The sequence below is a fragment of the Phyllosticta capitalensis genome (assembly GCF_038381095.1).
Source record: "Phyllosticta capitalensis strain CBS 128856 chromosome Unknown BKA78scaffold_6, whole genome shotgun sequence".
Classification (NCBI taxonomy): Eukaryota; Fungi; Ascomycota; class Dothideomycetes; order Botryosphaeriales; family Phyllostictaceae; genus Phyllosticta; species Phyllosticta capitalensis.
In genome coordinates, this window is record NW_027117444.1 from 1,758,848 (window position 1) to 1,780,395 (window position 21,548).

Below are 21,548 nucleotides of genomic sequence, written 5' to 3' on the forward strand. Positions count from 1 at the left end.
TAATTAAGCTTTCGTCAGAGTCCGATCTTCGGAGGCACAACGTCAGTGCAGAAGACCCCTCGGACCCTGTCCCTGGCCGCGCTATCGGTCCCGCCCACCACATGCCAGTGACACATGCAATTCCCACGATATAAATCAATGTCTGTCATACAGTCTCTAGACAAATCAACATGCTCCAAAGAACTTTTACACATAGCCAAACATCCCAACCATCCAGTCACAAACCAACTTTTACATATCTATTCATGCGCACTTGCGCTACCTTCCGTGCACCTGGTCATCCATGCTGTAAGAATGCAACTACCTCGTCCGTCAATCAGAACTTTTGATCTAGCTACCTACTTGAAAGTGCCTAGGGCCAGTGCCGCTCCGACTGTCAACCCACGCACGCTCTGCGTTCCAACTGAAATACTGAAATCATTTGAATTGGACCTGAGAATCCTTGGCTACCACTGCCTGCAGTCCGAGGCCTAGTGAGGCCACATTTGACCGACCCTCTGTAAGAACATGCATCCGACCATCTGGTTGTCCTAGAGGAGAGTGAGAAGAGTGAGGGAAGAAAAAGGAAAAGGGATATACGGGAACAAGAACAGCACGCGCGATTGAATCCCCTTGGAGAGCTTCCAAAAGCCAAAACCCAACTCAGAATTCGAGTTGAGAACACTTCAACGGCCCCTAGCCTTGGTGTTGGCGTAGAGCAACTTGAAACCGTTCTTGAGAGAACGCATATCCGGGTACATGTTCTTTTGCAGCTCGAAGGCGTTGGGGATAATCTTGACGGGCCACGCTTGGAAGGGCGCATCACGGCCGGCTTTGAAGCAGAGGTAGAAGTAGCCCGGGTATTGCGGGCACAGGCAGAAGGCGTACATGCTGCGCTTGGGATTGGCCTCGGTGTATGTCGAGAGCCATGCTTCTGTTTGGTGGGTTAGTCTCAGCGCTTTGCGTGTTTCTGGAGAATGCTTACCAGTCTGCGCCCTCGTGCCATTATTGTACTTCTCGTCGCCCATCATCTCCTCCACCTTCTTGGCCATAGCCTTGACATGGCCGACAATCAACTCGTCAAGATCCGAGTAGGTGTACTTGCCACCAATCTTCAGTGTGCGGCCCAATGAAAACTCATTCTCCTTGTCCAGCTCCAGCACGTCAATGTGCTGGTAGACGCCATCAGCAACCTTCCAAGTCACAGCGAGATGGTCCAGACCCCTGCCTGACGGCCGGATCACGACATCTCCGCGGCTGTGACTGCCCAGAAACTCTTCCGCCTGAGCAGCGTTGAAGGGACGGAACAGTGGGTGCTTGATGACGCGCTGGGCACGACCCGTTTTGCTCTCCTTCTCCTTGGCCTCGGCATCCTTGTCGTCCCGCTCTTGATCAAAGTCCCACTCGCCCTGTTGCCGCTCTACATGCCTCTCGAATCCAGTCTTGAGGGCTTGTTCGTCGAGCGAAATAGTTGCGGTGAAACCCTTGCGGTTCAGGAAAAGAAGTTTTGCCTGAACAGTCTGATTCGATTGGAATACTTGACGTGGGTCCATTCCACGGTCGCCACCAACGCTGCGCGGCATGTTGTGCTCATCTGCGGTAGCTTCGACACCGCAGTCCAGACGTGCTTCGACACGGTCGGGGAACACGCGGCGAATCTTGACGGGGATGATCATGCCTTCTGTCAGGGATTCGCGAGTCTCACCTGTCAGCATGGTAAAGACTTCGTCTGAGTTGAGGTAGCTGTATTTGTTGCGCAGCTCTTCGTAGGGTACTTGCAACTCGGCGCGAATAGTCTCGAGGGTGGCGCGCTTCTTCTGGTTGAATTTCTTCTCCAGTTGTTCGGCATACTCTTCCAAGACAAGATCATTGACCTTATCTTGAGCCTCATCACGCACGAGACGCTTGACAACCGCAGCAGGTCCGTTCTCGTCCTGCTCTGCCTTGATGTCTTCCTCGTCCATCTCGAGAGCATCGGCAGCCATCTTGCGACCAAGGTCGTAATCCTCGGGATGCACTCGAGTGCCATCGAGGTACTCGGATTCGGGATCGGTAGGTTCGTGCGGGATGTAGAGGAAACTGGCACAGTTTGTCCATACCTTGGGGCCGACGGCAGGCATGATTCTGTTGTCTAGGTCACCGACCAGCTCATCTCGTTTGTTGACCACGCCCCCGTTGAGGTTGATGACCTTCAGCAGTTGTGCTGCCTTTCTTGGACCGAGACCGCATACATGCGGCAAAAGCGATGCCAGGGTCGGATCTCCCATGGCTTCGTTAATGTCAACACCCACCAAGTTGACAATGTCAACCAACGCCATTTCCAGGTATTTCTGAAGCTTTTCTTGGGAGAGGAGATTTTGATTCGGGTCAAAGGAGATGGAGATGATGTCTTTGCCAAGAGCCGCGTACTCCTTAAGTGGGCTCTGGACGTAGTGCGCAAGGGCAATACAGTACTTGACAAGAGACGGTACACCCGGGTGCTCGGTGTTTGACCTGTCGCTCGTGTGGTAGAGCCTTGCAACCTCGTCGTTGACAATAATCACCTCCAGCTTGTCGTTCTTTTCTTGTCCGTCCTCGTCTTCGTAGTCGGCACCGCGGAGATCATGGTCGTCGACAATCTGTTGCAGGTCCTTGAAAAGCTTGCGAGTTTCGGCAGAAAAGCCCGAGACGGCCAACACGTCGGGTCGGAACTGCCAAATCTTCGCCTTCAGGTCCTCAATCTCTTTGGCGTCGGCGATGTATTTTTCCTTGTTGCCGGGATGAAGGTCGACGAATTTGCCAGAGTCTGTCATGACACCATCCTCATTGACGCACGCGTAGCAGATTGCATCCCGTCCAGGTATGCCGCTGCCATTTGAGAGCGCAATGACACGAGGGATCGTGCCGAGTGCCATTCCCTTTGGTTTGTATGGAGCCTGATCCAGCTTCTCGGTGAACTTGTCCCTGCAGGACTTGGCCAAGGAATTCTCGCACTCGTTCCGCAGAGACTCCTTGACACCCTTGGAAATGATGCGGTCGAGACGCGGCAGAGCAATACCCAGAATTTCCCGGCGCAGGTCATTCCAAGCTTGCGCGACATCACTCCGGTTGTCCGTGCAGAAGATGTCTTCGAATTCTTGCCTAATGCGGTCCTGATCTTGCAGGCGAATCTTGACATCGACCATCCCCTCGTCCTCGGCTTTGAGCATGCGAAGATAGAGTTCAGGTCTGCGCGCCACGGCCGAATAGCCTTGGTTGCGGAGATACTTGAATTCGTAGTACGGATGGTCGTCGGTGATCTTTCGCAAGCCTTTTTCGGTACGATAAACGTCCAGAAGACCATTCTCGTAGTAAAGACGCCGCATGACGTGCCGCATTCGAGGGCTCATGACAAGCTCCTCGGCAAAAGTCGTCTTGGCTGCGCGAAGAACGTTCTTTCCAGTGTTGTATTCATCGTCAATCAGGGTGTCGGCCATGTCATCGGGCGCTTCCTGGGAGTCTTCAGTGTACACCCGATGACCGTCCCTGTTGAGGTTGTGTGCCAGGTCATCCGGTGTAATGCCAACAGCGCGTACAAGGTTGTAGGCCTTGCTGGCACGCATCCTTTCCCATCGCGTCGAGCTGGCACGAGCCTTCTTTTGCAGTCCGATCGACTCCGACTCGGCGATTTCCACGTCCTTGAGCTGGGCCGAGTATTGAAAGTGCACGTAGTCCTGAATATCCTGAATCTCCTCAATGGTCTCGGCCTTGTCAAGCAAATTCTCCAGAACACCGTCTTTGATCGATGAGAAGCTGTCGAGGTTGTCGCGGGTCCGCTGCAAGGCCTCGACCTTTTCGACATAGGCCCGGAACTTGAGGTCGAGCTCAAAGATTTCCCACAGATGACCTTGGGTCAAGAGTCGCTGGGGCCCCGCATTGGCATCGGCATCGTCCTCATCGTGGTCTGTACTAGAGTGGATGAGGTAGTCCTTCCTGTGGTTGAAGATGAAGGGAACTTCAAGGTCATCGATGTTCATGAATTCGAGCACCTTTCGTACGGCCTGCTGGAAGGGCTCATGGAGGGAAGGGCTGAGTCGCGTCTTGGGCCACAGGAGTTTCGAAATCCAGACGTATTCCGTGTTCAGTCTCGCCGCCATCTCCTCTTCGGTCAGCTCGAGGGCCTTGAACGGTTTCCGGGCAATCTGGAATCGTTCAGGCACGTCGGTGAAGCGAATCACGTCGTCTTCCTCCGTCATCATCTTTTCAGCAAGCTGGGCCGGCTCGAAGACATCCTTGAGCTCCAGCGGCTTGTCGTTGCCGCGGTCCTCTTCATCCATCTCTTCCTGCAGCTGCAGCGCCCAGTCATATTCTGTGCCGTCACCAAAAGCGTTGCGGTAATCCTCCATTTCCGCCTCGTCCAAGCCAGCTTCGGGAAAGCCAACCACACCCGGCATTCGCTTGCCAGGTCTGGCCACTTCGCGGTCCTCTTCATCTTGCAGGCCTTCCTCGTCCTCGAACACATCTTCTTCAATGAAGTCGGCGAATTCGTCGTTGATGCCACCTCTAGGCTCACGACGCGAAGGGCGCTCGTCATATCCATCGCCGAGATCGTCGTCTTCGTCGGAGAAAATTTCGTCTACGCCGCGGGGTGCCCTGGGTGAGCGTTCTTCTCTGTGGCCGCGCTTGAGTCGCTTAAACTTGGACTGGTTCAAAGTCAGATGTTATCAAAGCTGCTGGCCGAGAAAGACAAACCGGGGCGGGTTCCTCGCGCGGGACTGTCTCGCCGATGAGATCAAGGTCTTCCTCGTCAAGGGCGGCCTCCTCCTCTTCGCGTTGCTCGCGTCTTCTCTTGCGCTTTTCGCGTCTGCGAGCCTTGCGCTCCTCTTCATCATCCTCATCTTCATCCACGATGAAGCCCTCGCGAACCTGTAGCCAAGTCAACAATTGAGGCGTGGTAGGCGCGCGCACAGGCACTTACGGCGCGGGCTGCCTCCTCGTCGTCATCGTCGTCTTCTTCCTCGCTAGAGTCATCGACTCCAGGAACACCATTGCCGTTGCGCTGCTTCTGCTCACCGTTCTCCCCGTCGTAGTCGCCGTCATCCGACTCACTGCCCAGCTCAGCAGCGACGTCAAGCAGGGAGGCAGCCATGTTGGAAAACAGACGCGGCAGCGGGAATTGGCAAGGATTGAGTGGACGGAGGTGAAGCGCGTCGGCGGTGGCGACGATGAGAGAAGGGTGGGTGGCGCGGTGAACCAAAGGGTGGTGTTGATAAAGTGTGGATGTCTCGTACCTAGCACCAGCATGTTGGCAGACTTGAGCTCGCAGCCAAGACGGGAGGCGCTAGTGAAGGCGGTGAGAGGGTGGTGCCGGTGAAATGCCGAAGGCGGCGGCGGCGCGGCGGGTGTCCGCTCCGCTCCGCTCCGCTTGGCCAAGCCCGGGTGAAGCTCGCTTAGGTTCCAGTTGGAGCGGAGATCATGTGAAGCGTTGTTCCGAATTTGGAACATCCCTCCCCAAACAGGGATTGGTGACAGAAAGAGGGAAGAAGTCTGGAATGACTTAGCGTCTACAGTACATGAGCTGCTCCAACACCATATCCACTGGTATAGACGTCTCATGTCCCTTCAAATCAGTCTGCATGCTGATCGTTGGCGCGCTGGTTCCCTGTGAAACTCGCGTCTGGGTGCGCTGGAGCCCAGGCGACCCGGGCTTCGTTGTCGTCGGCCGTGATTGATGCGGATCACGCATCCTCTACTCCGCAGCCACGAGAGTGAAACAAGACCCGCTGTCGCAGACAATGAAGCCGTCATGGCTAGTATTCCATAGAAATACCACTTGTCCGCATGTTGGACAGCTTCACCACCTCACACTCCTTGTCCGTCCTGGTCCACCTCAGTGCAGTCCCCCGCCGCCGACGGAACCAACGTCATCCACCATTTGGTCTAGCCCAAGCCCCGCGAGCAGCCACCACCGCTTCTTTCGTCAACCACTAGTTGACAACCTCACCCTCGCTGCTGCATACAAATCGTCGCTCTCCCTCTGCTGACCTGACGACGCCCTCGCAATCTTTGCCTCCCACCATCAGACCCACTCGCGCCCCCCAAAGCGGCAATCCAATAGTCGTACCCGCCGCACTGCAGAACGGCCACCACCTCCTGTCGCCTGCACCCTGCCGATTGGCACATCCCGCCGACTCCTCGCACCCACGCCGAACTTGCTCATAACCGCCGCAACCAACAGGCCTATTCTGCGGCCCAAATCGCCCTCACTTTCTTTCTCCTCCTTACGCTCTCTCACCCTCGCCCTCTCCACTCGCTCGACTCTCCCGACCTAGACGACGCCGCCGCCGTCCCCCCGCGCGCATAATGCCCGATATGGCCGACCAGTTCAAGACGAGGACCATGAAGAGGAAGAATGTCAAGGGCCTGGCCCTGAATGCGCCTCAGCCTAGGACTGTTCAGTCCGGCGCCGACGCTCAGATGCCCGGCTCCCGCAGAGACGACGACGACAGAGCCGCCGGCCAGCTCGAAATCGGCGTCGAATTCAGGCTGGACCTGCGAGCCGAAGACCTCATCGTACTCAAGGAGCTCGGCCACGGCAATGGCGGCACTGTCAGCAAGGTGCAGCATTCCGCGACAAAGGCCATAATGGCGCGCAAGGTGCGTTTCTGGAGACGAGACGTTGGCCGCTGCGCCGTTGGTTAATGCGCCATCTAGATTATCCATGTCGAAGCCAAAAACGAGGTCCGAAAAAGAATTGTCCGCGAGCTGCGCATCATGCACGACTGCGCCTGTCCCTACATTGTGTCCTTCTACGGCGCTTTTCAGAATGATTCTGGAGATGTCGTCATGTGCATGGAGTACATGGATTGCGGGTATGCTCCATCTGATACCTCGGGCTTGGTTGCGACGCTAACCTGGCATTAGCTCTCTCGACTCCATATCCAAAAACTTTGGCCCTGTCCGCGTCGACGTTCTCGGAAAGATTGCGGAAGCAGTCCTCGGCGGCTTGACCTATCTCTACAAACAACACCGCATCATGCATCGCGACATGAAGCCCTCAAACATACTAGTCAACTCCAGAGGACAAATCAAGATCTGCGACTTTGGCGTGTCAAGCGAGCTGGAAGGCTCTGTGGCCGAGACATTCGTCGGCACAGGCACGTACATGGCGCCCGAGAGGATACAGGGTGCAAAGTATACGGTCAAGTCTGACGTATGGAGCGTTGGTCTGACGCTGATGGAACTCGCAATCGGAAAATTCCCGTTCAACAACAGCGACAATGACGACGAGACTGGCGGACCTCAGGGAATTTTGGACCTGTTGCAACAAATTGTCCTGGAACCAGCCCCAAAGCTCCCCAAGAGTGACGCTTTCCCCACCATCTTGGAGGACATGATAGCGCGCTGCCTGATGAAAGACCCAGAGCAGCGCCCCACTCCTCAAGAACTCTACGTGCGTGCCTCTTCCCCGAATGAAGTTGAGTCTACTAACATGTCATCAGGAATCCGACGCGTTCATCCTCGCCGCCAAACGCACCCCTGTCGACCTCGCCGCCTGGGCCGTGAGCATGATGGAGCGCCAGAACCGCAAGTCACATCTGGCACCACGCCCCCACAGCGCAAAAACCCGCGAAATGCTGCGCTCATCACCAAACCATAGCCCACCATCATCAGCATCTGGAAACCACCACGAACGCAACCACGGCGCCTCAAGCTCTGGCCAGACACCGCGCTCGGCCACCAGTCAGGAATCATCTGGCATGAGAAATGGAGACAGGTTTGATCGCCCCTCCTATCCCGTACGCGCCAGTAGTTCAAGTGCATTGAGTGGTGGCCAATCGATGCAATTGCCGATTCGCCCAGCACCGCCGCCGACGACTCCACTTCCGCATCCACCCCGAGGAATCTAAGATCTTGAGAATGAGAAGACCCAAGCCGCGAGAGCTTACGGTAGACGAAACCACATGTAAAACCATGTCCTAAAAGTGCCAGATTCGATTTATCGTCATCCGACTGTGCACTAGAAGAGCAACCAAGCAAGCTCTCTCCATTACTATGGGAAATGGGAAAAGGGAAAAGATAGAGGAATTGAGACACCAGATGCGAGTTTGCCATTCTGTCTTTTCATCAGCACTATTATCCATTTTTGTTACTTGCGTGTGATGTAGCAGCATGGCAGGGGCGCCTTTGTTTTTCCTGTTTCTTCATTTTGTCTTTTTGCATTGATTGCCTGTTTTCACTCTTCCACATTTCTCGACCATCAGTCTCTTCTTTCTAGGATCCTGCTGTCCGCAAGTCCCTCACTCTCTTGCTATCGTCCTTCTTCCTTTACGTCGAATTCCGAGTCCACTGAAGACGTAGAGGCGGGGAAACGCTTTACCTCACTTGAAGAGGGACGGGATACTTTCGAGGGCGCACATTTCGCTCCGACGGCGGATATGACGGACATCGGGGCAAGAGAACGCGGCGAGACGACAGTCATCATTATTTTCTTTTTGGATGTTCCACCCACCGGTGTTGGCTCTCATTGTGTGTGTGGCTGATGTTGATTTCGCAGGAGGCTGTTCAACGAGTGGATGAGCAAGGGTAAGGGTAGAGGTGGCGAAAGCTGCAAAGCAGACCGAAGAAATCAAAACTTTCATATTGAGTTGCCGTCTCGCTGCCCCTTCGTCTCCATGTTCGATGTCTCGGAGACACGGCACACTCTGAATACAGACCTTTGCCCTGATTTCTTGGAGGGACATGTTTCCTCATGATTTGTTTCTTGTTTCTAGAAACCGGATGCCGCCAAGGCTGTACATGACCTTGCGCGTCCAGTTTTGTGTCGGGGAGAAGTTGTGTGGCGCAGTCAGTAGAGGAAGGGCGAGAACCGACTTTCAGGCGTTGAGGAGGGAAAGGGGGAGGAGAGTGGACGAAGGGAGCGCACAGTGTATGGTTGTTGTTGATGCTAAGCCTCCTCCTCCCCAACATTACCACCGCCACGGGGGGGATAAAAGATGCCGTGCCGCCATCTTCCTGCTTTTTACCACACGTCCTTCCATATCTCATTCCACGAACTTTCCAAAATGGCCACCACCTCAAAGTCCGAGAAGCCCAGCCCCCGCGCCCACATCGAAGACATCGAAAAGGGACGACGCAGTCGAAACGCCAAAATGGGCGTGGACAAGAAGACGCGCAAGAGCAGCAGCAGCAGCACCAATCTTGTCTACGTCGTCATGATTGCCATCAACGTCGCCTGGGTCATCATCCCCTTCTTCATCCGCGAGTACGCGCCCATCAGCTTCACGGACCGCATGGCCGTCGTCGCCGTCGTGTCGATGGCGCTCAACGCGCTCAACATGGTCATCCTGACGCTGACCCGCCCGGCCAATCGGGATCCTAACGATAAGCGCTTTGTCTATGGAATGATCTCGATGTTTGCGGCGGTTTGCTCCATCACGTGGCCGGCGTTCATTTTCGACGGTATGTTTGGGTGGCGTCGGGGAGCGTTCGTCTGCAAGAGATTTATTTACTGACCGGTCCGGACCGTAGCCAAAATGCAACAGGACTACGCCAAGATCCCCACAAAGGAATGGCCGTTCAAGTGGGCTTGAGCTGCTGGGTCTCCCAATTTGGCAAAATCGAGACGAGAAGAAAAAAAGGTGGCAGGCAGGCAGGCAGACGGCGGGAATCGAACTTGGACCCAAGGGAAGCAAAAAAGGGCGAGCCACCGCCACTCCCAGAGGCCTGGACATTGGTCAAGTCACAGGGATGAGAAGGAGTTTAGATGGAGGTGGTGGTTTGGAGGGAAGGAAAGTTGTGAACCAAATTAATCAATGCAGCCAAGGAAGCCGTGACCCGTTGGCTGGCTGAACCGGAATATACACACATCTAGAGAGACTCGGTGACATGAATGTGCTCTTGACTGTCCGAGACTTGGATGCTTCGTTCCTGCAGAAGCCTTGTTTGGCGCTTTGAATCATCCTGATGGGCCTTGGAATTGACATGGGGGGTCTCCCACTGTGATTTTGGACTTCCCAGTTCGTGAGATCTAGAGGTTGGTGACAGGCAAGGAGTTGGGGCTTGAGGTGGATGGATACAAAACGTTCCGTGCGGAAGATGTAGTCTCATGTCGACTGGCTGGGATTGAATGGCTCAAAGTCTCGAGACTTTTGCCTCTAAAATCTATTCTTCTTGCCTCTACAGTGAAGAGTCATGTCTGAGGCTCGCTGGATCCTCCGTGATTAAAGATGGATGCTTTTGTGAAGACCCGCTCCTGGATACTTGCAGTATTCATTCCCACTCGTGCTCTGATCATGATGCTCTTCAACTTCGTGTGAAAACCAAACATTGGCTCAGCCAAACATGGCCTCGCAGCAGAGTTGGAGGGTATAGCTACTCTAGTGTTTTGATAATACCCAAATGAGGGCATAAGATTCCGCTTGGCTCTGGCAAATGCAACAGAGTAATGGATGCAACGCTTTTCGCGTCGAGCTCTTGGAGAAACAAGATGCGTATGTTCCTGACAGCTCACTACGCGGACGGACTAGCTCCGTTAAACATTCTCGTCTTTCCATAATGGCCACCCATCTTCTTGCGCATCTCCAACGCCCGCTTGTACGGTGGTGCGGTAGGTGGCTGAACGGGATCCAGCGTGACTCTGTCATGGGGTAGGTGGTAGGTAGCATCGGAATCGTAGGCAGACAGGTCCCCGCATGCCAGAAATGGCGGGATCCAGCGATTTCCAACGTCGTCATTTTCCCTGGGTTGCATGAATACTTCAGTGCCGTCGTCTCGCCGAATTCGCATGGGCGGGAGGATTGTATCGGACTCTTCCCCGGCCACCACCGTCGTTGCCTGGCTAATTGATGGACTTTCGGGCTCATGCATCGCGCCCAGCGGATTTGCGAGTGAGGCCTTGAAGCCCTTGGGTGGCCGGAAGCCCTCGCACACGACGAATGCTTCAATACTGCTGGCGCGACTGCTGCGTGGCTTGGCCACGCGCACCCGCTCAAAGACGACTTTGAGTTGTGCGTACAGCAGATCGACGTCTTTGCCGCGGAAAATTTTGGCCACAAACTTGCCGCCAGGCTTGAGCACACAAAGAGCCAGATTCAGCGCTGCCCAGAGGAGCTGTGATTGAACGTAAATGTCAAGGTCGTGGAGGCCCGTTACGTCTGGCGCGCCGTCACTGATGACGAGGTCCACCGGATGCGATGCCGATGTTGATGGGTTGTTTTCGTCGTATGTTTCGGGGTCCAGCGCTTTTAGGAGCAGTGGTACCGTGCTGGGATGTGTTATATCCGCCCGCAACGTGGTAATGCCCTCCAATGGCGCCATGGGTTGGAGGTCAATCGACACAATCTTGACATCTTTCCGCGGCGCTGCCGTCTCCTCTGACTCTGGGGCCTGTTTTGCCTCCTCTTGTGGCGCATCAACCATCTTAAGGTCTGCATCTTGACCGTATACAGCTTGCTGTTCCCGCACCATTTTGTCTTCCCATCCAGCGCGTCCAAACTTCTCGCCTTTGATTAGGATGCGTGACAGTACTTGGCTCCAGCTTCCTGGCGCAGCGCACAAATCGACGACCCGGGAGACTCCAGAGAACAGGTCGAATTCCTCGTCGAGCTGGAGCAGCTTGTAGGCGGAGCGAGCGCGCCATCCTTGCTCTTTGGCCAGACGGTAGTAGGCGTCGCGCTTGTCCTTGGATGATTTGCCCATTTTGCGATGAGGACGATAGTTTGCGCTCCAGAAGGATACTTGAGGACTAGGTCGTATGTACCTGGGAAAACCGGAGGTTACACGATCGCGAGACTTGGCCGGTGGTTGTTGAGGTGGTTCTCGAGGCGGTGGTGTTGCGGAGGACGCGGGGGTTTTCCGCTGGTCAGAAAAAAGTTCGGGTCGCGCGCGCCTGCTTGGCCTGAACCAAACAACCTCGAGCACACCTACCACAATCTCCGACAACACAACCGCAAACATGCCGGCCGAAGGAAAGAGGCAGCTGCCCCCAAAGATTGCTGCCATGAAGTCGCGCAAACGTCAAAAGACCGAGTCGAAAACCGGCGACGCTGCTTCCGCTCCTACTCCCAAGCCCAAGCCTGCTGCCAAAGGCGGCAAGGTCCGCCTCGATTCGTTGGACTGGAAGGAGGTGGACATGCCTGATCGCCTGGACGACTTCGAAGGATTTTATGGACTGGAAGAAGTTGACGACGTCGACGTCGTGCGGGAAGGCGATGTAGTCTCGTTTTCAAGGGTGGAGAAGCCGGACTCCAAGGCCAAAAATGGACAGGAAAAGAAGGCTGGCGACAAGCGCAAGGCACAAGAAGTGGACGAACAATCTGATGAGGTAGACGAAGAGGAAGCGGAGTGGTCTGGGTTCAGCGACGATGAGCCCGCGCCTGCTGAGGAGGCTGCTGAGACGCCAGCTGTGAAGGACACTGCTGAAGCGTCAAAACCTCAGAAGCAGGACAAGAAGGAGAAAAGCAAGAAGAACAAGAAACAGCAACTGAACGAGGAGGTCAAGACCAAGATCAAGCAGCAAAGTCAGAGCAAATCCGCCGAAGGAAAGACTGTCAGTGCTGGACCTATTGGCACGGTACCTTTTGCGGGGCTGCTCGACGAGGGCGAGGATGATGAGGTGGACACATCTGCATGGAATCCGCTCAGACTGTCCGACGAGACCATGATTGCTCTCTCAAAGCTCAAATTCTCAAAACCAACCGCCATTCAATCTACCTCGATACCCCAGGTCCTCGCTGGCCACGATGTCATTGGCAAAGCCGCCACTGGATCCGGTAAAACGCTGGCTTATGGCATTCCGATCCTAGAGAGCTTCCTGGAAAATGGAAATAAAAAGGCTTCCAAGTCTGAGGAGAAGGCGCCCATGGCGCTCATTCTGAGTCCTACTCGCGAATTGGCACATCAAATTTCCAAGCATTTGACCAATTTCTACTCTGCCGGAGCATTTGACAGCCCCTCCATTGCGACTATTACAGGAGGTCTTTCGCTTCAAAAGCAGCAGCGCACCCTGGAATACGCGGACATTGTCATTGGCACACCCGGACGTTTGTGGGAAGTCATCGGCCAAGGTCGTGGTCTGCTGAAGCGATTCAAGAAGATTAGATTTTTGGTGGTGGATGAGGCTGACCGCTTGCTCAGTGAGGGTCACTTCAAAGAGGTGGAAGAAATTATGAACGTCCTTGACCGCCCCGACAAACCAGAGGAGGTCGAAGATGAAGACGAGGAGCCCTCTGATGAAGCCGACAAAGTGGAGGAGAAGGCCGAGCGTCAAACGCTCGTGTTTTCAGCGACCTTTAACAAGGGGCTCCAGCAGAAGCTTACGGGCAAGGCAAAGTGGCACGGCGACCTGCTGTCAAATCAGGAATCCATGGAGTATCTCCTGAAAAAGCTCAAGTTCAAGGAGAAGCCCAAGTTTGTTGATGTCAATCCAATCACCCAAATGGCAGAAGGTCTGAAGGAAGGACTCGTCGAGTGTGGTGCCATGGAGAAGGTGAGAATGTCCTGCCGTTTTCAGCTAGCATCAACTGACCATAAACAGGATCTCTACCTCTACGCTCTCCTTTTGCTTCACCCAAAGACGAGGACGTTGATCTTTACAAACAGCGTTTCCGCTGTGAAGCGCCTTCATCCATTCTTGACCAACTTGAACCTTCCTACATTATCTTTGCATTCGCACATGGCACAAAAGGCTCGTCTGCGCTCTGTAGAGCGATTCTCGTCTCAGCCTGATTCCATCCTGATTGCCACTGACGTGGCGGCTCGTGGTCTCGACATCAAGGGCGTGCAACTGGTCATCCACTATCATCTTCCCCGGGCCGCAGACATGTACGTTCATCGCTCGGGAAGAACGGCAAGAGGAACGGAGACGGGCTCAAGTATCTTGATTTGTGCGCCTGAAGAGGTTGCCGGCGTCAGGAGATTGGTAGCCAAGGTTCACAAAGACAACGACGGACCTCGAGGAAACTACTACATGCGAAGTCTCGACATCGACCGGCGAATCGTCAGCAGACTCAAGCCCCGAGCCACTCTGGCCAAGAAACTTGCAGACACGACCGTTGCGCAAGCCAAATCCAACTCATCGGAGAACGATTTGTTGAGACAGGCTGCCGAGGACTTGGGTGTAGAGTATGACTCCGAGGAATTGGATAAGCCGATGGGTAGGGGAAGAGGTGGTGGGCGAAAGATCAAGGAGCGTGAGGCAAAGAGTCTGTCCAAAGATGAGGTTCAGGCCATGAGGGCTGAGCTGAAGGCGCTTTTGAACCAGAGGGTCAATATTGGCGTCAGCGAGAGGTATTTGACATCTGGTGGTGTGGATATGGATGCTCTCCTCCAAAACAAAGAGACTGGAAGAGGAGAGTTCTTGGGAGTCGTGGATGGCATTGGTTTGTGAGGCGGCATCCATACCCTAGAGTAGATTTGGCCCTGAATAAGGAAGATCGACGTCGCTTTTGTTGGCGAGCGGAGAAAGAACCAAAATTTAACTCTGAACAAAGAGAATTTAAGATGATTGCAACCAGAAGAAACTCAGAATTCTGTCGATATCATCTGTACGAGCAACTGATTGTCTACGTTTACCTGCCTAACAGATCGTTGATGGATGAAGAAGCGGCGGTGTGGCTGGGCGCGGGGTGTGGCGGGGCAAAGAACGGAAAAATATTTGAGGCGTGCCTGCATCATGACTCTTCTTGGGCGCCGCTCAAAAAGCTACCACTCCATCCAACTCGCCCAAATCCCCTCCTCAATCGCGTAAATCGCAACCATGGCGGACAAGGTCAAGGACGTCGTCGTTCCCATTGTCGAAAAGGTCACCGGCCAGTCCTCGGGAGCCGACAAGCCCCAGGGCGACGCCGCCAACCTGCTTCTTGACGAAGTCACTGGAGAGCGTGTCTCCAAGACTGAGCGTTAGCAAATTCTGCCAGCTCTCCCAAATTGCGCACTGACAGTATCGTAGTGAAGCGCCGCCAGAAGCAGCGTGAGAAGGACGCGAAGAAGGCCGAGAAGGCCGCCGCTGCCCCGCCAAAGGCCCAGAAGGAGAAGAAGACGAGCGCTGAGGACGCAGAGAAAGAATTGACGCCCAACCAATACTTCGAGATCCGCAGCAGGACTATCAACAAGTTCCGTGAGACCCACGAACCGAACCCATACCCCCACAAGTTCCAGGTCACAACGGACCTACGCGAATTCCTCAAGGAGTATGAGGGCCTCAAGACTGGCGAGATGCGCAAGGACGTCGAGGTCAGGATTGGCGCGAGAATCTACACGAAGCGTTCGTCGGGACAAAACCTGTGCTTCTACGATGTGCGCGCGGAGGGTGCTCGCGTGCAGGTCATGTGCCAGGCCCAAGAGTCGACGAGCTCTGTGCCTTTCCCTGTCCAGCACGAGAACCTGAGGAGAGGTGATATCGTTGGTATCGTTGGATTCCCGGGCCGGACGAACCCCAAGAATAGGGCCGAGGGAGAGCTCAGTATCTTCGCCAAGGAGATGGTTCTGCTCGCTCCCTGCCTGCACCAGCTGCCGGGTGAGCACTACGGCTTCAAGGACAAGGAGCAGCGCCACAGGAGGAGATATCTCGACTTGATCATGAACGACTCCACCCGCAACACCTTTGTCACCAGGGCTCGCATGATTACCTACATCCGCAAGTTCTTTGACGACAAGGACTTCACCGAGGTGGAGACGCCCATGATGAACTCGATTGCTGGCGGTGCTACTGCCAAGCCTTTCAAGACCTACCACAACGACCTCAAGATGGACATGTTCATGCGTATTGCACCCGAGCTGTACCTCAAGATGCTGATTGTGGGTGGTATGGAGCGTGTCTACGAGATTGGTCGCCAGTTCCGCAACGAGGACATTGACCTGACGCACAACCCCGAGTTTACGACGTGCGAGTTCTACCAGGCATTCGCCGACATGTACGACATTATGGACTTGACCGAGGAGCTGGTCTCCGGCCTTGTCAAGCACGTCACGGGTGGCTACAAGACCAAGTTCCACACTCAGCACGGCGAGGAGTACGAGGTTGACTGGTCGCGTCCGTGGAAGAGGATAGAGATGATTCCGGCCCTCGAGGAGGCGCTCGGCGAGAAGTTCCCTCCTGGCGACGAGCTGCACACGCAAGAGACCAACGAGTTCCTCAAGCGCATGATTGTCAAGGCCAAGGTTGACGTCTCGCCGCCGCTGACCAACGCGCGCATGCTTGACGGTCTGGTGGGCGAGTTCATCGAGGAGAAGTGCATCAACCCGACCATGATCACGGGCCACCCGCAGATGATGTCGCCGCTGGCCAAGTACCACCGCCAGCACAAGGGTCTGTGCGAGCGCTTCGAGGCGTTCGTCTGCAAGAAGGAAATCGTCAACGCCTACACCGAGTTGAACGACCCCTTCGACCAGCGCATGCGCTTCGAGGAGCAGGCCAACCAGAAGGCCCAGGGTGACGACGAGGCCCAGATCATCGACGAGACCTTCTGCACCTCGCTCGAGTACGGTCTGCCCCCGACCGGCGGCTGGGGCATGGGTATCGACCGCATGGTCATGTTCCTGACTGACAACTACTCCATCAAGGAGGTCCTTACCTTCCCCATGATGAAGGAAGACAAGTCGGCACAGCACCAGCCCAAGGCCGCCGAGGTCGCCGGCGTTGAGCCCCTGCCTGAGGAGGGCATTGGTGAGTTCGACTTGTCCCTGTGTTTTACCACTTTGGCTAACTCAGTACCTGCAGCCCACAAATAAGCTCCCAACGAATGAGCAAGAATCAAAAAAGTTTCGCCTAGGATCAGGAAAGGCTGGTGATGTGTTGCCAGCTAGACACCGCCAAGCGCCGGGTAGGTAGAAGAGATGCCAAATTATCCGACCTTGGATTTAGAAGATGCATCGCGTGGTTGCTGCCATATGGAACGAATGCTTTAGCTGATAGAGAAAAGGGCAACCAGCCCAAAAACTTTCCTGTCATCGAATGAAATGATTTACACGAACATTGCTGACCCCCAACTTGAAGGTGAAAAGTCTTTGCCAAGTCACCAGCGATTGGAATTTGGGATGATCTTGATCCCGAAAAGACGCCTCTGGAGAGAACTCGTCGGGGCCCAGCCCGAAATCTGACAGGCGCGCACCTACGCGCGCCGTCCTCTCCACACAACGGCGGCTAAGCAGCGCAGCTAATCCCAGCTAGGCCAGTCGGCCTACCATGCGTTGCACGAGGCTCCGGTTAGCTGCGAGCGAGTGGCTTATCGAAATTGGGGGCGAGGAAAGGGGGACCATCAGGGCTGCCCAGCTGAAGCACCTCCAGTGCAGCCTTTCGGCTCTCCATTTCGCCTGCCAAATACTTAGACGGTGGTGGACCCTGCGAGGCTAGAGTGCGACTTGGACCTATTTACCTACCTACCTACTTTGCCTACGTTATTCCTTTTGCCTGCTGGTCCAGCTCTTCTATAGTTTACGACGCTCGCGCTCGCTCGCTGTTGCTCGAGCATTCGCAGACGACGCAGCGCGTTTTCGTCTCATCTCATCTCGCAGTCCCCCCTCGCCCCCGTCGCGTCCATCCATCCATCCCACCGGCCAGGGTCCACGTCCACGCCCTTCCTCCAGATCCTCCCGAGAAGAAAAAAGATCAAAATTTGTCGCAAAAGCAAAACCCAACCCTCTCACACCAACAACACCAACAAGCCAAACCTACATTATCATGGCCCGCGGCAAGAACAGGGTGCAGCCTACGGCGTACCCGCGGGTGCCGTTCCACATGATACGCAGCGCGCAGATGGTGTCGTCGGCCGTTGTGGTTGCCGTCATGGCCTATTTCATTGGCCAGTTGGCGTGGGATGGTTTCTATGTGCCGTGGACTTTTATGGTGGTGAGTCTTTTGATTTTTCTGGGGATGTGGATTGGCTATTTCTTTTCTGTCTCCTGCGACAAGAGCTTTGAGAACAGACGGTGGCGGTCTGAAGGAATGTTGTTGTGCAATCGGCACCCATCGGATGGCAGATCGAGATGTGTGTGATGGGAGAAAGAGACGGACGAGCAGGAGGAGCGCCTATGCTTGTCATCGCAAAGCCCAAGTAGAATGAACGCTAACACACACCCCCCTCTCCCCTTAGCTCACCGCCGTCTCCATCCTGACGCTGCTCTCCCTCTCCCTCACCATCCTAGCGCACTGCTTCTCCGGGCTAAACCCGCGGCTCAACCTCGCCATCAACGGGCTCCTCTCCATCCTCTGGCTGCTCGGCTTCAGCCTACTCGCCTGGTGGAGCAGCAGCACGCTGGGGCACACGTGCAGCGTCGAGCGCTGGGGCGACGACGACGGCGTCATGGTGTGCCGCGTCTACAAGGCGCTGTTCGCCTTCGCGCTCTTCGGCCTGCTGGCCACGCTCGCCGCGCTGCTGCTCGACCTGCACGTCTTCAAGCGCGCCACCCAGCGCGGCAGCTACAACCAGATGCTGGACTACGAGATCAAGCGCGACGCGGTGCCGATTCATCAGCTGGATGGCGGGTTGGCGCATGCCCGCAGCAATAGCAATCCGTTTGATGCCAATATGGAGAGCCATTTTGATGATAGCGAGGACGAGGATGAGGGGGCCAGGAGGTTTGGCGGGAGGAGGGGCAAGAGGGATGCCCCTGAGGCCGGCAGGATGTTGGATGACTACGCAACGACTGGATATGATACGGGGTATCATGGTGTTCATGGGGATATGGGAAGGCATTGAGGTGGATGGAGGGAAGGGGTGTGAGGAGGTGGGATGGGACAGGCGTTGTGGGCGGTATCTTTTGAGGCAGGGCGGGAGGTGGGTGTATGGGTGGGATGGTTTGGTTGTGACTTATTTCTCTTCCCTTCTTTTTTGTCTTTCTCTTCCCACTTTCTTGCCCTTCATTTCTTGAATTTCGGTGTTTATTGGTGGAGTCGGGTTGGCGAACGGATAGATTCTGCCTTGGTAGGTCATTCGCATGTGTGCAGAACGGGGTCTGCAATGGAGTGGACAAAACAATTGTACATGTAGTCTGTCTCAGCACATGAATCACGTCAATGGAACGGCGGACTGGAAACAAATATGCCGCTCAGCCAAGGCGCAGCTAGACACAACGGCGTATGCAAATTATCATCTGTTCATCAATTTCTTCTCCACCCACAAAATAGTCAAGAAGTGATTTCTTCGCACACTCTTCGAACCGGAATCATCTCCAGGTCTCACCCTCATGAGACCAAAAAGTATCAACCCGACTTTCCACCGCCAGCCTTCTTCGGGCTGCCGCCGCCGCTCGTCCTCGCTCTCTCGTTCCTCGCGCCCTTCTCCGCGCCTCCCTCGGTGGGGTCGCGCGGCTTGCTGATGTCCGGGTTGCCCGGGCTGGCGTCGAGGGGATTGGTGTCCTGCAGCGCAATCGAGTCTCGTTAGCAAGAACCCACCCCCCAAACAGATATACCAAAACTCCCCCAAAAAGGAAAAACACAACGTCGTGTGGCCCGCCCCGACGCACAGCCGTGGACGGACTCCCCAAGCTCTAAAAAGCTAAACCACGTACGCTGGCACCGGATTTGGATGACCCTACCTCCCCGCTCTCGCGTTCCGCCGTCTTGGTAGCCTCCTCCGGGCTCGTCTTGTTCGGGTTGAAGGCGGCGTCGGGCGTGTGCGCGGCCGCGTTGTCGCCGCCGCTCTTGCTGTACTCCGTGCTTGTTGGGTTGAGGCTGTCTTTGTCTTGGGCGTCCTTGGTCGGGAGGAGGTTGCGTGCGGTCGAGGAAAGGGTGCGGTGGGTCGGTTGGACAGTGATGGCTGCTCGGTGGGAGGGGAGTGGAGCGACGCGCCGTGTGGCCGAGGTGATGAATCTGGAGGAGCGGATGGAAAGCATGGTGGTGTGTTTGTGTGAGGTGGGGGTGGGGCGAGGAGGAATTGAGTTTATCGAGGGAGTGTTTAGAAGTGAGGTTCTGCTGTGGAATTAGCAGGTGATTTGCGATAAGAGATAGAAACTCGATACCTGAATGAATTGAAAATTTGGTGGTATGATAGCGGTGCAGGAAGAAAAGTGTGCAGACGAAGTGTGCGTTTTCGAGGAGGTTCCTGGCTGCACGGTGATGGATGCCCTGGGATGCAAGTGACGTCATTGTGACTATTGAACTGGACAGGGCAAGTCGAGGCTCTTGTTACCCCAGACTGCACACAAATAACCGAGACCCCAGCCGGGGGGTTCGCTCAGACCACGCCAATCAGAACGCTTATGAAACTAAAGCCTCGAGAGGTTTTGCAAATGCTGGATTACAGTGAGCAGCTTTGGACAGGTGCAACACCACTGTACGTACTATATACAGCGAGCGCAATGTTTGCGCAGGAAGGGAATAAGTGGCCGTCAGGTTGCACAAGGCAGGCCGACCGAGACGTGCAAGGAAAAAGATGACCGGAATCAACGACTATGGGGATATTGAAAAGCAAGTCCGAACGCCCTACAAGGTAGCTTTCAAAGCCAAGCCACTCGGAAATTTGCCCAGCGATTTTGAAGACAGAAGAAAAGGGGTTTCCAAGCGTCAATCCATCGTCAACGGGCCCAAAGAGTTGGTCTCAGCATCAATTAGGGGAATCCGACGTCGTCAGGCATGACGAAGCCTCTGCGATCAAAATCTTGTCGAATGAAATTCGTCATGGCGTCGACCTTTTTGCGTTGGATGAAAAGCGGTCCCAACTTGGTGTCCTTTTCCCGCTGGCTCATGTGGCTCTCTGCGACGGATACTGAAGAAGGAGCGTCGGGAGATCCAATGCTGGTGGGGTCTTGGGACGAATTGGGAGAATCTGTCGAAACGGGAGGGGCGACTCTGTCATGTCTGTTGCCAGACGAGTCTGAGGCCTCTGGGGGATAACGAGGACTTCCGTGGACTTCGGGCGTGACCTTGAAAGATTGCTTTCGTCCTGGAGGCACGCCGCCAACGAGAACCAAGAGCAGCTTCGGTTGAATGGCGCGGACGATTAGGTTGCCATTGTCGAATTCAATGGTCAGGGTCTCGAGAGAGGCACGTGATGCGGCTGATGGGTCGTGGTTTTCCGACTCGGATTTTATCGAGTTCTCGTGTTCCTTCCAGGCCATTGACACCAATGCGGCTTGGTCGCGGAGTTCCTTGATGTTGGCAGGCCTGCTATAGGCCAACAAGGTTCCGTTGGGAGACATGACGCTGGGGCATCGGTCAGGAATAGGCTTCTAGATTCGGCAGTAGAGGCACTCACAACATGCGAGGGTACAGGTTTGGATCGACATTGCTGGCCAAGAGATCGCTGAGCTTCTTTACGTTGAGCATGGTGGGCAAAGAGCCCCGGCGGGTGCGATCTGAAAGAGGCATGTCGAGTCAGCACGCGGCCTGAACAATGATGGCGACCAGGACCCGTCCTTATTTTTCCCCAGGTCAGCAGACACGTGCAGGATCTTGGAAGCGAGACCAAGAATTGAAGTTGGTAGGTCGCACAAAATACATGCACATCCAGTCTGAGGAGAAGACGATTGGGCTCTGGACATACATGGCTCCGAGAGTCGGCGACGGAGGTGAGGTTGCGCAAGGTCTCTTGATCAGATAGGGGGCGGAATCGACGGGGGTTTCCAGGGGCTTGCAGGTGGCGGCGTCAGCGAGTGTTGGGCGAGGATGAGTG

At 55.1% G+C, this 21,548-nt stretch overlaps 9 protein-coding genes across 9 annotated transcripts; 5 read left to right on the forward strand and 4 right to left on the reverse strand.

Moving 5' to 3' along the window:
- Nucleotides 1-665: 665 nt before the first annotated feature.
- BKA78DRAFT_252992 (putative transcription elongation factor SPT6) lies at nt 666-5,086 on the reverse strand (the record flags this gene model as incomplete). The annotated part of the gene is made up of 4 exons (XM_066884778.1): nt 666-913; nt 965-4,640; nt 4,690-4,863; nt 4,916-5,086. The coding sequence occupies 4 exons, from the start codon at nt 5,084-5,086 to the stop codon at nt 666-668; spliced, it is 4,269 nt and encodes a 1,422-aa protein (XP_066743597.1).
- Nucleotides 5,087-6,300: 1,214 nt separating this feature from the next.
- On the forward strand, nt 6,301-7,847 carry BKA78DRAFT_353791 (kinase-like domain-containing protein; the record flags this gene model as incomplete). Its single annotated transcript, XM_066891614.1, has 4 exons — nt 6,301-6,594; nt 6,652-6,809; nt 6,862-7,390; nt 7,440-7,847. The coding sequence occupies 4 exons, from the start codon at nt 6,301-6,303 to the stop codon at nt 7,845-7,847; spliced, it is 1,389 nt and encodes a 462-aa protein (XP_066743598.1).
- A 1,155-nt stretch (nt 7,848-9,002) lies between these two features.
- On the forward strand, nt 9,003-9,530 carry BKA78DRAFT_353792 (uncharacterized protein; the record flags this gene model as incomplete). The annotated part of the gene is made up of 2 exons (XM_066891615.1): nt 9,003-9,399; nt 9,469-9,530. 2 exons carry the CDS (start codon nt 9,003-9,005, stop codon nt 9,528-9,530), a joined length of 459 nt encoding a protein of 152 aa, XP_066743599.1.
- Nucleotides 9,531-10,449: 919 nt separating this feature from the next.
- BKA78DRAFT_332045 (FtsJ-like methyltransferase-domain-containing protein) lies at nt 10,450-11,637 on the reverse strand (the record flags this gene model as incomplete). Its single annotated transcript, XM_066889938.1, has 1 exon — nt 10,450-11,637. The coding sequence occupies one exon, from the start codon at nt 11,635-11,637 to the stop codon at nt 10,450-10,452; it is 1,188 nt and encodes a 395-aa protein (XP_066743600.1).
- Nucleotides 11,638-11,938: 301 nt separating this feature from the next.
- Nucleotides 11,939-14,326, forward strand: BKA78DRAFT_252698 (P-loop containing nucleoside triphosphate hydrolase protein; the record flags this gene model as incomplete). The annotated part of the gene is made up of 2 exons (XM_066884759.1): nt 11,939-13,426; nt 13,475-14,326. The coding sequence occupies 2 exons, from the start codon at nt 11,939-11,941 to the stop codon at nt 14,324-14,326; spliced, it is 2,340 nt and encodes a 779-aa protein (XP_066743601.1).
- A 302-nt stretch (nt 14,327-14,628) lies between these two features.
- Nucleotides 14,629-16,910, forward strand: BKA78DRAFT_268704 (lysyl-tRNA synthetase). Its single transcript, XM_066885494.1, has 3 exons — nt 14,629-14,837; nt 14,888-16,603; nt 16,658-16,910. Exons 1-3 carry the CDS (start codon nt 14,696-14,698, stop codon nt 16,666-16,668), a joined length of 1,869 nt encoding a protein of 622 aa, XP_066743602.1. The 5' UTR covers nt 14,629-14,695; the 3' UTR covers nt 16,669-16,910.
- A 240-nt stretch (nt 16,911-17,150) lies between these two features.
- On the forward strand, nt 17,151-18,754 carry BKA78DRAFT_153799 (uncharacterized protein). The gene is made up of 2 exons (XM_066882991.1): nt 17,151-17,785; nt 18,030-18,754. The coding sequence occupies exons 1-2, from the start codon at nt 17,618-17,620 to the stop codon at nt 18,633-18,635; spliced, it is 774 nt and encodes a 257-aa protein (XP_066743603.1). The 5' UTR covers nt 17,151-17,617; the 3' UTR covers nt 18,636-18,754.
- Nucleotides 18,755-19,020: 266 nt separating this feature from the next.
- BKA78DRAFT_317186 (uncharacterized protein) lies at nt 19,021-19,965 on the reverse strand. Its single transcript, XM_066888686.1, has 2 exons — nt 19,447-19,965; nt 19,021-19,294 (listed from the first exon to the last, which is right to left on the reverse strand). Exons 1-2 carry the CDS (start codon nt 19,768-19,770, stop codon nt 19,139-19,141), a joined length of 480 nt encoding a protein of 159 aa, XP_066743604.1. The 5' UTR covers nt 19,771-19,965; the 3' UTR covers nt 19,021-19,138.
- A 519-nt stretch (nt 19,966-20,484) lies between these two features.
- BKA78DRAFT_353798 (uncharacterized protein) lies at nt 20,485-21,202 on the reverse strand (the record flags this gene model as incomplete). The annotated part of the gene is made up of 2 exons (XM_066891616.1): nt 20,485-21,079; nt 21,132-21,202. 2 exons carry the CDS (start codon nt 21,200-21,202, stop codon nt 20,485-20,487), a joined length of 666 nt encoding a protein of 221 aa, XP_066743605.1.
- Nucleotides 21,203-21,548: the final 346 nt, after the last annotated feature.

What these genes read in the sequence shown, in the direction of transcription:
- BKA78DRAFT_268704 (XM_066885494.1), top strand. Translation starts at nt 14,696, where the DNA reads ATGGCGGACAAGGTCAAGGACGTCGTCGTTCCCATTGTCGAAAAGGTC. An exon ending in GCGTGTCTCCAAGACTGAGC is followed by an intron (nt 14,838 to 14,887) that starts GTTAGCAAATTC and finishes ACAGTATCGTAG; the next exon opens with TGAAGCGCCGCCAGAAGCAG.
- BKA78DRAFT_153799 (XM_066882991.1), top strand. Translation starts at nt 17,618, where the DNA reads ATGGCCCGCGGCAAGAACAGGGTGCAGCCTACGGCGTACCCGCGGGTG. An exon ending in TGCCGTGGACTTTTATGGTG is followed by an intron (nt 17,786 to 18,029) that starts GTGAGTCTTTTG and finishes CTCTCCCCTTAG; the next exon opens with CTCACCGCCGTCTCCATCCT.
- BKA78DRAFT_317186 (XM_066888686.1), bottom strand. Translation starts at nt 19,770, where the DNA reads ATGCTTTCCATCCGCTCCTCCAGATTCATCACCTCGGCCACACGGCGC. An exon ending in CATCCAAATCCGGTGCCAGC is followed by an intron (nt 19,295 to 19,446) that starts GTACGTGGTTTA and finishes ATTGCGCTGCAG; the next exon opens with GACACCAATCCCCTCGACGC.